Source organism: Myotis davidii, unplaced genomic scaffold (genome assembly GCF_000327345.1).
Source record: "Myotis davidii unplaced genomic scaffold, ASM32734v1 scaffold456, whole genome shotgun sequence".
Classification (NCBI taxonomy): Eukaryota; Metazoa; Chordata; class Mammalia; order Chiroptera; family Vespertilionidae; genus Myotis; species Myotis davidii.
In genome coordinates, this window is record NW_006287375.1 from 127,558 (window position 1) to 140,901 (window position 13,344).

Consider the following 13,344-nt stretch of genomic DNA (forward strand, 5'->3'; position numbering starts at 1 on the left):
AGAGAGAGGATTGGCTCACATGGTTTTGGCAGCTAAGATTTGCAGTCAGGAAGCTGGTGACCCAGGAGAACTGATGGTATAAATTCCAGTCTGAAAGCCAGCAGGCTTGAGACGCAGGAAGAGATGGTGTCTGAGCTCCAAAAATGAAACAAGGAAGAGGGAATCTGAAAATGGCACAAAAATTGAATCAAATTTTGCATAAAGAAACAGGAAATTTTGGATAAATGCAAGCCTGGCTGGTCCAGAGCACCCTGTGGATGCCAGACACAGCTCAGTGCTCAAACATGAGTGTCAATATGAAAGGCCCTACAACAACTTGTTCCCAGCCTCCCACCTGCCAAGTGTCAGCAGCAGTTGGAAAGGAGTGAGTGAAGGGAAAAAGCGGGGACACAACGCACCCCACCTCAGTTATATCTGCAAATGCCAGGTGAAGTCATCGTGTCCAGGAGACATTGAGATGTTGCCTGTCCCCTATTTGGTCAGAAGACATGCTTTCTGTCCCATTTACTAACTTCACAGTGTGGCCCTGGTCACAGGAACAAGACCAGATCAATAGAGTTTGTCCCACAGGTGCCACACTTCCTTTGGCGACTCCCAGGTCACCTGAGGGGTTCATTCTGAGGAAAGAACATTAATTTACAAGGAAAACACTGTGAGAGGAGGCTGCAGCCAGGAGTTGTGTCCAAGCGCCCACCTGGCTCTCTCCCCAGATGGCCCTAATTCTCAAGCAGGCCCCTGAGACTGGCTTTGCCCTGCAAGGTTCAGTCTAACACATCACTGTGCAGCCCGGTTAGTGTGGCTGGTGGTTGAGTGTTGACCTATGAAGCAGGAGGTTGCAGTGCAGTTCCCAGGAAGGGCATATGCCTGGGTTGCTGGCTCCATCCCCAGTTGGGGGTGTGAGGAGGCAGCCAATAGATGATTCTCTTTCATCTCCGATGTTTTTATCTCTCTCTCTCCCTCTCCCTTCCTCTCTCTGGAATCAATAAAAACATATTTTTAAAAATAAGTAACATATCGCTGTGCAGGCAGGTTGAGCTTTTGACAGGCTCTTCTCACCAAGATCATCATTTGAAAAAAATGCCAGCTGTCCAGATAGGAATGAGTTCCATTCGTGCCTCTCCAACATGCGGACACTAACACCAACTTGACAAGAACCTGAGAATAGGAATGTGTTCCATTAGTGCATTTCTAACATATAAATACTAACGCCAACTTGACGAGAATTTGAGAAATTTAATTTTTATTGCTGTGAAGCACCAGAATCCTGCTTGAGAAGGTGCTGATGGGCTTATGAGTGTCTCATCGAGTTCAGTGCCGTGTGAGGAACAGCAGCAAGATCATGGGAAAGCTGTACTAGGAACTAACACCGGCTCTCCAGCAACTGAAGTCTCGTGGCCTCCCGTTTTCAGGAAGGGTGTTTGTTACCCTGCTCTCCATGGGTCCATTCACCGCAGCACCGCTCCTTCTCTCCAAGCTCCAAGGAGCAGGGAGAGCAGGTGTGCCGGGAGCAGGCTGAGAGCTGGTGTTTGCAACACCTTGTGTCTGGAAAACCAAGGGTGTTGCTACACCACGAAGGTCTGTCTCGTGCCAACCAACCTGCACTGACTTCGACAGTCGTGGCCATGCAACCTGTCCCTCTTAATCCCAGGGGGGAACAAGGGGAGCCCTCTGATGTCAGAAGGCCTGATGCATAGGGAGGTAGGTGTCCCAAGTTGTGAGGCCCCCCCAACTCCTTTGCCCTCCCCAAATTACCTGCTCGCCAGGCAGCCTGCCAGTTCTTATCACAGGGCCATTATCATCTGGGCGATCTCTGCCCAACAAGGCTGGACAAGCTCCCCATTGGCCTGCTCTAACCTTCTCTTTCCAAGGACACCAGCCTCTTCCTACAGCCACATTCTGCAGGGAGGTCACTTAGCAGGAAAGTGGGCCTGGCCAGAGGAAGGCGTGCTGAACAGTAAATAACTGGGTTGGTTGAGAGGTTCGGTTGCCATAAATCTCTTCAGAATTTTACACGGAGCTGGAGAATATTGACATGAGTTAAATTCAATGAAACCAACATTTAATTAAACTTTAAATGATCCAAATATTTGCACTTTGGTTAATGTTTGTGTAGCTGACAGCAGAATTATGATGGCCTGTCAGTATGCGCCATTCTAATTTTGCGAGTCTTTCCTGTGCAAAGTGCATGTCCTCAGACATACAGATGATGGGCGGGTGCGCTCAGCAAGGTCCCAGGAGCGGCTGTCCCAGGGCAGAGGCCTAGATGCGCACACTTCCCTCCCGGAGTGTTTTGGTTGGTTGGTTGGTTGGTTGGTTGGTTGGTTTTAGCCCTGTGCTATAGGCTCCTCCAGACATTTTTCTAACACTTTTTGAAATATATCGCTTTGGGGCCACGTGGAGGGAGGCCTCCTGCATTGTACATAAGTGTTACATTCCAAATGAGGGTGGTGCTCCTAGCCTGGTAATTAGGGCCCCCAGCCCCCCAGCCAGCCAATCTACCTCACCTCCCCAAATCCACCTGCACTCCCTTTCCATCTATGCAGGCACCCCCTTCTTTTAAGACAAGGGTTCTCAGGCCTCAGGGTACCATGGGAGCCCTGGGGTGCATCAGTACATGAGTGAAGAGGTGCATATATCTTTTTGAATTAGTATTTTGGGCTTCTTTGGATAAATATCCAGAAGTGGAATTGCTGGGTCATATAATAGCTCTATTTTTTATTTTTTTGAGGAACCTACATATGTTTTCCATAATGGTTGCACCAATCTGCATTTCCACCAACAGTATACAAGGTTCCCTTTTTTCCACATCCTCGCCAGCACTTGTTTGTTGATTTGTTGACAGCCATTCTGATAGGTGTGAGGTGATATCTCATTGTGGTTTTTTAATTTGCATCTCCCTGATGATTAGTGATGCTGAGCATCCTTCCGCATGTCTGTTGGCCATCTGTATGTCCTCTCTGGAGAAATATCTATTCAGGCCATCCACCCATTTTAAATTGGATTGGTTTTGTTTTTTTTACGGGGGGGGCGGGGGGTTTTTTTGTATATTCAGGTCCTCTGCCTATTTTTAAATTGAATTGGTGTTTGGTTCTTTATAATTTTTTATATTAATCCATAGATGGATGCATCATTGGTGACTGTCTTCTCCCATTCAGTAGGTTGTCTTTTCGTTTTGTTGATGGTTCCTTTACTTTGCAAAAGCTGTTTAGTTTGATATAGTCCCATTATTTTTTTGTTTCTCTTGCCCAAGAAAATATATCCAAAAAAATATTACTTAAGAGCAATGTCAGAGTTACTGCCTATGTTTTCTCCTAAAAGTTTTATGGTTTGGGTCTTACATACGTCTTTAATCCATTTTGAGTCTTTTCTTATATATGGTGTGAGAAAGCAGTCTAGTTTCTTTCTTCTTTTTTTTTTTTACACATTATCTGTCCAGTTTTCTCCACACCATTTATTGAGGAGACTGTCTTTGCCTCATTGTATATTCTTGTCTCCTCTGTCATAGATTAATTGGCCATATAAGTGATAACATGTAGCACCTGACTTCACCACAAGCCCCACTCACCAGCCATTGGGAGAAAAATGCACGTAAATATTCAATCCATTATAAAGCTGAGTCCGGGCTGATGATCATTTTTGCAGTCCACATAATTAATTCTCTACCTAAGAAAAACGCTTCGTGTTTCCAATTCCCCACCCCACCCCACATCCCCAGCTGCTCCTCTATCTGGTTTCTGAGTGTGGATTTAAGCACCCTGCCATTCTCCACCACCTCCGGTTTCTGCTGCTGGGATCTCACCCCCCAACCCTAATCCTCCCCAGTTGCCCTGTCAGCGGTCAGCCCTGGCTGAGCTCCTGGTCTGGGCTCTCGCAGCCTGGTGGATTTTGGAGTCTGAGGTTCCCTTGGTTCAGCCACCCACAGCCCCCACTGGCACGATGCACCCCTCAAGGTCAGGAGGTCATTGCCTCTGGCCCAGATCTGGCCATTCAATGCAGCCCTCAGACACAGGGGTACAGAGCACCTCACAGCCCAGCCAGTGCACAGGCAAGGACCTCTGGCTCCTTCCCGGTCACTCAGGAGTCCAGGGGGCTCCGGTGGATAATCCCACGCTCTGGCTCTCTCACACCATGTGTAATCGCCCAGGTGGGGAGGGGAGCAGGCCGGTTGGAGACAGTTCAGCCTCCTCTCACCTACACACTAGCAGGCACACTCTTTGCCCTTCCCACTGTCTCCCTTGTAATTCCCACAATGCCCCAGGACGAGGATGGGGTATTCCATACCTGCTTACTTCTTCCATAGAGCACAGGGCCTCATGGGTTGTTGGGGGGACAGGGGGTGTTAGTATACTTTTATTGATTTCAGAGAGGAAAAGAGAGGGAGAGAGGGGTAGAAACATCAATAATAAGAGAATCATTGATCAGCTGCCTCCTGCACGCTCCCTACTGTGGGCTGAGCCTGCAACCTGAGCATGTGCCCTGACCTGGTGGGCTCTCAACACTGGGCCACACCAGGCAAGGAATCCCATAGGAAGAGGTACCTTGTCTATACTTGGGGAGAATCTGGGTTTGAGCCCTAAGGGCCAGCACAGCACAGGGGAAGCTGGACAATTTTAGCAAATTCTCCTTATCTCTCCTCGCTCTGCCCTCTATCTCCAAAGCCGGGTTTTGCTACCGTGGGCTAGCGCCCTCTCTGCCCTGAGAAATAAGCTCACGACTCCAAGGCGGGAGGGCAGCACACAGAATGTGATTGAAGAGGAATGTGAAATGCACCTTCGTTTGTGAAATATTACGCAGGTTGCATCTGCATCAATCACGCGCTGCTTATCTTTCCTCCTGCGGCTCCGTCACCGGGAGCCACATTTGTCCTGTGTGTGACTGTCCCCTCTCCGCTGGCCTGTTGGCTCCTTTCCTTCTTTATTTCCACTTTCTCCATTTTGCATCCATCCGTCCAACAAGCGTTGATTGAGCGCCTAGTATATACCTTGTTCCTCTTCGTGGGCCCAGGGCAGGGCCACTGGATGATTGTGGACCGGAAGGGCTTTGCTCCTCAGGTTCCCACCTGACTGCATCTGCTTTGCAGTGCATCGTGTGCCTGTAGCTTCGCGCCTTCGTGCCTGCGGCTGTTTGGCTCCCCTTCCCCTCCCCTCTCCCACACAGGCTGGCAGGAGGGTGTGAGCACAGATGTTCTGCCTGATCTCAGCTCAAAAGTGTCCCACTGAGTCACACAGCTCCATCCCCAGCTCTCTGCCTTGCTCCACACTGTCAGACACCCCCAGGTTCTGGTAGAGTCTCAGCCAGAGTAAAAAGGGCTCCCAGCATTTTTGCTGGCATCCCAGAATAAACACAGCTCCCCCTACCCCCCAGCCCCCAAGCCAGCTGCCTCCCTCAGCTCATGCCGCCTCTGGCTGCTGCCCCAAGCCCCCTTGCCTTGCAGATTTGGGGGAGGCAGTCCAGCCAGTTGGCTGGTGACTCTCCCTCCAAGCCTGATCCCATTTTGGTTTTTGAACATCTGAGTCTGATTAATTGTTTCATAAATCCCAAGAATTTCAGAAAGCCTCTGGTTAAAGGGAAGTATTTTAGACCCTTCCCATTTGCCTGAAGAATGACAAGTCTTCATGCCAGTTACCAAGTGTGAAATGGCAACGATTAATAATTTGTGCAGCCTAAAGTACACTTCAAAAAGTTAAAGGCTACCGTGCCTGGTGGCTGAGCAGAAATCCAAATCCAAGTTCAGAGAATCCTCAGGCAGAAACAAACCTTCAAAGGTCAGCCAGTCCCTTCCCCAGACTGCAGACAGCGCAACCTTTACGCTGCCCCCAGAAGAAGAGCTTGACTGCACCCAGCCAAGCCCAGACTTCGTGAGGCCCGAGGCCGGGAGCACATGGCAGGCGCTGCACGTCTGGTCCTGGTCTCTGTGTGATGGCCCACAGGGCGGGCAGCCCACATTCCAGCCACAGCCCAGACGGCTCCTCTGCACTCGCTATGGTTCCTGGCCCATTTTGGCCCACAGAGCCCTTTGGTCATTTGGCATAAGTTGTGGCCCCTCTCCCAGGAGGTATGTGCGTCTGTACGTTCTGTCGGCACGTGGTGGACAAATGCCCGTTGCCCTCAAGCAACCTCGGCCCCTGCCCCGCAGGAAATCCCCTGCACCTGACGGCCTTCTTCTTCCTGCAGAGGTGGTTCAGCTCAGCCTCGCCCCCGAGGAGAGGGTCAGCGTGGCCACAGTGACCGTGGGGATGAGCACCGTGCTGACATGTGCTGTGCGCGGCGACCTGCGACCACCCATCGTCTGGAAGCGCAACGGGCTCGCCCTGAACTTCCTGGATTTGGAAGACATCAACGTAAGTAACTGGCTCTGACTTGGAGCCCAAACGTACGTCCGGGGGAAGTAACCTGTGCAAGACTGCAGCAGAGGCAGGGCCTGAGGGTTCTCTGCTGCCACCCACATTCGGTACCTTCCAACCTGTTGTCAGACACCTGGAGGTACCGGAAAACCCAAGCCCCACCACATGCAGAGGCAGGGTGCGTGGTGGCTGTAAGCCTGCCAGCCAGGCCCAGAAGAAGGGAATGAGGAAGCCAGGGGGCAGGGCAGGAGGCCCTTGTTACAGGCCAAAGCGGCTAAGGCCAGGAGGTGGGCGTGAGGATGGGATGTGAGAGGAGGGGGCTGTGCATCGAGCCCACCGCTCAGAGGGAGGGACCACAGTCCAACAGAGAACATGACCAGACAGGAGGGTTCCCGGGCAGGGAGAACATCTGGGTGAGGTCCCCTGGGCGGTGGAGGAGAAACTCCAGGCCTAAAGCTGGGAAGAATATAGACAGCTGGACATGGGGAAGAGGGATTCCCTGTGGGGGGCAGAGGTGAGCTCCTGGGCTGGGTTGGTTGGAGGACAGAGGCCAGGTGATGAGGGAAAGAAAACTAGGTCCGGCCAGAGGGGCCTGCCCTGGGGCCTTGCTTATGGAGTGGGAAATGGGGGGGCGGGGAGGATGCGTTGAGTGGGAGAGCCCTGAGCTCACACAGCCTATCGTGACCAACAGGAGAACATCTGCACTCTGAGGGCCCAGGCAGCCTGGGCTGGGGTCCCAGCGTCACCCACACTGCCTGTAGCACTTAAGCAATTTCTTAAACAGCTGATCCTCAATGAATTAATTTATTAGAAAAGCAACATCAGTGGTACCTCCCTTCTACTGGACTTGAGAAATTCAGGGATTCATTCAAGAATATTTATTGGTCCTGGTTTGGCTCAATGGGTAAAATGGTTTCCCAGAAGTTCATGTGAGAAGACAGAATGATGTCACCAAGCAAGATGCTGCCAGGTCAGCAGCTACAGAAACAGGGGGCAGCCCTGGTCTTGGCGCAGGACAGGTCAACTGGCTCAGAACCCAGAGAAGGAAGACAGGTGGGATGTGTGGCCAGTTCCCGCTAACAGTGCTAAGGTGCTGGGGGAGGTGCTGGGCAGAGGGTGTTGGCCTGGTCTGTGTGACCCAAGAGTTGGACTAGCACAAAGGGCCAGGGAGCACCCCAAAAAGAAACCAATTTTAGCTCCTTAGCTGGAACACCATTCCAGCCACAGCCCTGCCTCTCGATGGAGTGAGCCATCAGAGGAGGCAGTGAGCTCCCCAACCCTAGAGACATGCACGTGCATGCAGGAGCGTGATCAGCAATACTGGTGGCCACAAGAGGGCAGCTAAACCCCACGCCCTTGACGTCTGCTTTATGGGGAGAGGCCCAGTACAGAATTCTACAGGAATCCTCCAATGGGATTCTTGCTGCACCTGGAAATCGTGCGGGAAGCAGAGAAAAGAGGGGCCATCCTAGAGAGCCACTCTGGGCAGAGCTGGCAGGAATGCCCCTCCCCAGGCACACTGGGCAGGACGTTTCCTTGTGGTTGCCTCATAGGCTGTATTCTACCCATATCTGAATGTCAGTGCCAGCACAAACCCGGTGGGTGTGTTGACGCCAGCGTGTCTGGGATCTTAGCAAGGAAAGGTAGTGTCCTGGGATGCATGTGTGTGTATGTTGGGGTGCACATTTGTATGTACAAAAGCTGTCAAGGTGGGCATCAGCTCTTAGCCATGTGTGGCCAGTGGTCATTGGTTCAGAACCAGAACAGGTCTGCCTGTGTTTGTCTGGACATCCATGGGCCTTGCTTGATGCTCTATTTAGAGACACCAGAAGTAAAGGCTGAGGCAGAACTCCTCTTAATGCACTTGCCATCAGTTAATTAAATTACTTGGAGTGTGTTTCCCTCCCTTAAACATGCCTCCAGCACCAACTCAATTGCATTTTTACTTTACACAGTGAGGTTAGCAATTTGGGTAATTGTGGGTGCAACTGGAGATTAATGGCCTCTCGTTACCTCCCAGGAAGCACTTGCTGCTCGTGGTCAAGTCAGCAGCCCACACACTGGCAGGCTCTGAGCTTCTCAGAAACCCCATGTGAGGGTGCAGGGCAGCACCAGCCCCACGGGGGTCCTCGGGCCTGATGCATGCAACCACATTCTACACACACAAACACACACAAGTACACAATACATACACATAAACACACAAAAACACCACACACATACACATACACACAAAAACACACACAACACATACACATACACACACCTATTCACACATACATCATTGTCCATGCAGGGGTATGTGGCTCCCCTGCCTTAGAAAGAGGAAGGAGGCAGCACAGCCTGTCAGTGAAGGGCACAGACTCTAGGAGGTCAAAGGTACCTGGGCTTAAGTCTCAGCTCTGCCGCTTACTAGCTGAGTGACCTTGGAAAGGCCACTTGACTCCTTAAGCCTCAGTTTCTTCCTCTATGAAATGGGTATGAATAATAGTCACTGCCTCATAGGGTTACAGTGCAGATTAAATGAGAAGATACATGTGACATTCTTAGCACAAGCGTTCCATGCTATTATCACTCTCATTATCATCATCATCATCATCATCATCATCATCATCATTATTACTATTACTACTACTGCTGCTGCTGCCAAACAACACCTTGCATCCTGAGTCCCCAACAAGCAGCCAGCAGAAGCCTGAGGCTCCCCAGTCAGGCAGTTATGACCCTGGGCTGCCCCTGCTGCCTGTCCTTGGGATGGGACAACACCATCCATGTCAGTCTCGTTTCATGCAGGGAAACGGACAATGACCAGCCACCTCCTGCAGGTCCAGAGCTGTTGGGTGAACTGTGTGACTTCTCTGGGCCTGTGGGAACATGGGGATGAGGATGTCCTCCCTGCGGGCTCCCTTTTTAGGCTGAATGTGGGCTATGACTAGCCAGGTGCCCACACAGCAGGCGATCATAAGGAGCAGTCCCTGTCTGGGGACAATGAGGACAGCAGCCCTGGGAAGGAATCAGCTGTAGGGGGAACAACCAAACCCTCTGGTTTCACGGGGTATTTTTGAAGTGGTCGGGGGAGAACAGCCCAGAAGGGCAGCCCTGACAGGGCAAAGATCAGGGATTGACTAGCTCCTAGAGACTCTTAGCATACAGCGTGCCAGTGCCCGCCCCGCCCGCCCCGCCCGCTGCAGTCAGAGATGGAATACTGTCCCCCGGATGGTAATTAGCGCCTGGCATGGAACACTGCGCAGACCAGGAAGCTGATCAGCCTACAAAACCCAAGGCGGGAGCGGGGCGAGCCCGGGGAGGTGCGAGCCTCCTTGTTTTGTCACTCGGATGAGACATCTTGATTGGCAACAAAATATTAATCACTTTTTCACTACTCTCTTAATGAGACGCTTTCATGGGCAACAAAATATTAATTTGTCTTGTCTTATCTGTTAAGAATTCTGTTAAATGAATTCACTCACAGGGCCATTACAGAATGCCATCCTAATGACACATGTAATTAAACTTTTCTGACTTGCAAACATCAAGGCTGCCTCGAGCATCAGAATAATATTTGATTAGAAAGTAAATGTACCCTCTAGCCCGGAGCCGAGTGGGAAGGAGCCTCTCGGATTCCCCAGCAAGCAGTGTCGCTGTCACAGCATTCATGAGTCCCCAGTGTGTGTGTGTGTGTGTGTGTGTGTGGCCGTCCAGATGGTGCACGTGCAGAGTCATCCTCTGGACGCACTTACTATGAACTGGTGAATCCAAGGCCTGTGCCAGAGCGTAGAGCAAAGACACCCTGGGCCTCGAGGGGGCTGAGACATCGAAAGGCAGAATTACAGGTTCCATGTTACAAGGAGGGAGCCAGCTCTGGGGGCCGGAGGAAGGGGAAGTTCTGGTCCAGGTTCAGGGGACAGGGATAAGCAAGAGAGGAGTCTGGGTGGGGGGTTGGGGCCGGAACATGACAGGCTTGAATATTAACATAAAGGATCTTGGCTGTTCCCTTAGGCAGTGGGATTCGTAGACCTTAAATTGGGGAGTGACACGGTCAAATGTCTGTTTGACCATGAGCCCCTTCCAGCCTAAGATTAAACATGCACCCAAGGAGGTCCCCAAATAAGTGGGACCCAAAAATGAGGGGGACCCTGCTCATGCTCCGGGAGGTGTGAGAGGAGAGGGGTTAGTGCATTCAGAATGGGGCAGTGCCCCAGGCTGCCCGGAAATTCAGGCAGGACCTGGTGTGCCTCCTGAGGCTGCCTGAGCCACCGCCCTTGGCAGGAGGCCCCAGCTTGCATGAGGGACCCCTGCCTCAGCCACACCGGGAAAAACACCGCCCCTCCGCAGAGCAGCATCAGGACCAAGAGTGCAAGGCAGAAGGGGCAGCGGGAACACCCTGTGGCCGCTGGCAGTGGTCTCTGGATTGTGACGCCTTTTTCTGTTTGTTCCATCAGAAATCAATAGTTTCTGTTCCCACACCTACGCACGCGAACAAAGGCTGCCTGTGCTGTGTTTGCTTCCTGGCCGGCTGCCATGGTTCCTTTACTGAGGCAGTCATGGGTCTGGGCGGCTTCAGACCGGCCCTGCGGCCTCCCACTTTAGCCTTCAGGACATGACCCACTGCCCCCACCTCCGAAGCTACGTGGGGGCAAGGCCATGGCACCTCCCATGGCACCTCCCAGAGCTGGAGCCCGAGCTCATGGCTGCCGTCCAGGAGTGGGCCTGAGCTGGCATCTGACGGAGGGCAGACCCTCACCCCACAGTGGCCCCCGCCCTGCTCTGTTCAGACAGCACAATGTCGGGTGCGGAGGGCACTCCGGCCCAGGGCCTCAGCCAGATCCCCGTGGGCTTAGCTTATCGTCAGGAAGAATTCTGCCTTAGGAGCTACCGAGGCACCTGTCACTGCAGGCACCCAAGCGGAAAGGGGACCAGCTGGGTAGCCTTGAGGACTCTCCCAGCCCTGAAGTCAGTCAGACTGCCTGAGAGAAGGAGCGTGCTTGGGGGGCAGGGGCCTGTCAGACACAGGAGTCCTGCACATAAGCCAGGAACACCCCGATCCCACCCAGGCACCCACTTTTTCACCTGGACCACAGAGCCCTGACTTTCCCCCAGAGCTGCCCCTGCAGCCCCTGTCTCCTGAAGGCTCAGAGCCGGGCTTTGGGGACCAGTGTGGGGGCCCATCTCAGAGGCAGATCGATAGGCCCCTCCCCTCCCCTGGCCTCCATCCTAGGGGTTGTGGGGAACCCGGGGAGAGGCTGCCTCACTTTCTGCAGAAACTGAACATGCGATCCATGCTAGGCCTCAGTCCTCCATCCAGGCCAAAGGTATAGCAGCCACTCAGGGTGCAGTGAAATGACTGTCCCCAAACCCAGTTGCACATCCTGCCTCGGCAATGTCACCTGCCCTTCCTCATCACTGCCTTTCTCACGGTCCCTTACGATTCTCCGGGACAGGAGAGCTGCTAATGAGGAGAACAGAAGCAGGGAGAGGACGTCCCAAAGTCACAGAAAGAGCTGACCCCTGGCTGCTTCTTCCACCCTTAGTATCGGCAGCTCCACGTCCAGGGGGCCAGGGGCCATGCTGCTTTTGTACGAGAAGCATCTCATGTAACACTCACCGAAACGCCATGAGGCACGCGAGGTTATGTAACTCACAGGGGCCAGGGACTTGCCAGGGCCCACAGCCAAGCTGCATACCCAGCCGGAGCTCTGTGTTCCTCACTCTTGTGACATGACCCGCGGCACCCAGCCCTGCCAAGGCCTCGCTCTGGGGCCAGCTGGGCTCCCTCCTGCTCCAGCAGTGACTACTGCAGTGCCCGGGCCCCTGGGATGTGTCCCTGCAGATACAGGCCCATGTGTCTCCGTAGCCTTTGACCTCTCCCCAGCCAGGAGGGGAGCAGAAGGCTGAGACCTGCACCCGGGATCATTTGGCTGGGATATTCTCGGGGAGAGGCAACATTTTTCTATTGTATTCTTTTTAAAAAAAAAAAAAAAAAAAACGCCTACAGCAAATCTAGTATATTTCAAATGACTTGAAAGAGCCACTCTTTTTTTATTGGGTTATTTTTTTTCGTCTTTCACCAAATCTTGCTTTTTGGGGTTTTCAGATGTCGGCAGGCGGAGCTCAGTGATAAAAGCAGAAAAACAAAACCCTTTAGAGGGAAGTATTCATGGCCGTGTTTGAAGGATGTGTTAAAGGCTCGCTTTTTTCCAGGCCTAAATGGTGTAAAACCAGGAACAAATAGCTCTAACGAAGCATGTGCTCACAGCCAGCTTCTCTTTGGAAGTGAATTAGTAAAAAGACCAAAGAGAATGATTTAGGAGTTCATGACTCATTTAATTTTTATTGTCTTTATATGAACCAGTCACGAATCCATTGTAAAGAGATGAGAGGCGTTTGATCAACATGGAGAGCTGTTTGCAACACGATAGACAGTGGTTGTAGGTTCTGCATTAAAATAATCTCATTAAACACTTGGGTACCTTTTGCTTTAAAGTCTTGGGGGAAAAACACTGTACTTGAGACACTGAAAGGCTCCGGCCAGCTCTCTCTGGCTGGTGTCAGAAACCCTGGCTGCCGGTGACCACCTGGTCCCTTAGAACTTTGGGTGAGTTCCAGGCCCTGGGAGTGCTGGCCAGAGCTCTAAAGACACAGGGGCCAGGCCCGTGGAAGGAATAAATTGTATGGTATAGTATGAAGACATTGAGTGCTAAGGTGAAAATGAAGAAATAAAAGGACAGGTATTAAGGGATCGGGAGTACTTGGGTATAAAGTCTTGGGGGAAAAACACTGTACTTGAGACACTGAAAGGCTCCGGCCAGCTCTCTCTGGCTGGTGTCAGAAACTCTGGCTGCCGGTGACCACCTGGTCCCTTAGAACTTTGGGTGAGTTCCAGGCCCTGGGAGTGCTGGCCAGAGCTCTAAAGACACAGGGGCCAGGCCCGTGGTCCCCCAGCCTGTGCATCTCCTGGGGAGGGCTCTGCCCCTCCAGGTACCTCCCCTGGCTCCCTCGG

The 13,344-nt window shown here is 52.3% G+C and overlaps 1 protein-coding gene across 1 annotated transcript in view; it reads left to right on the plus strand.

Annotated features, from left to right (window-relative positions):
* The window catches only part of FSTL4 (follistatin like 4), a 97,795-nt gene that overhangs the window by 44,515 nt on the left and 39,936 nt on the right, over positions 1-13,344 (plus strand). Inside the window, exon 4 of the mRNA XM_006759172.2 lies at positions 6,175-6,341. Within this exon, the coding sequence (XP_006759235.1) occupies positions 6,175-6,341 (167 nt within the window). The remainder of the gene's footprint in view (positions 1-6,174; positions 6,342-13,344) is intronic.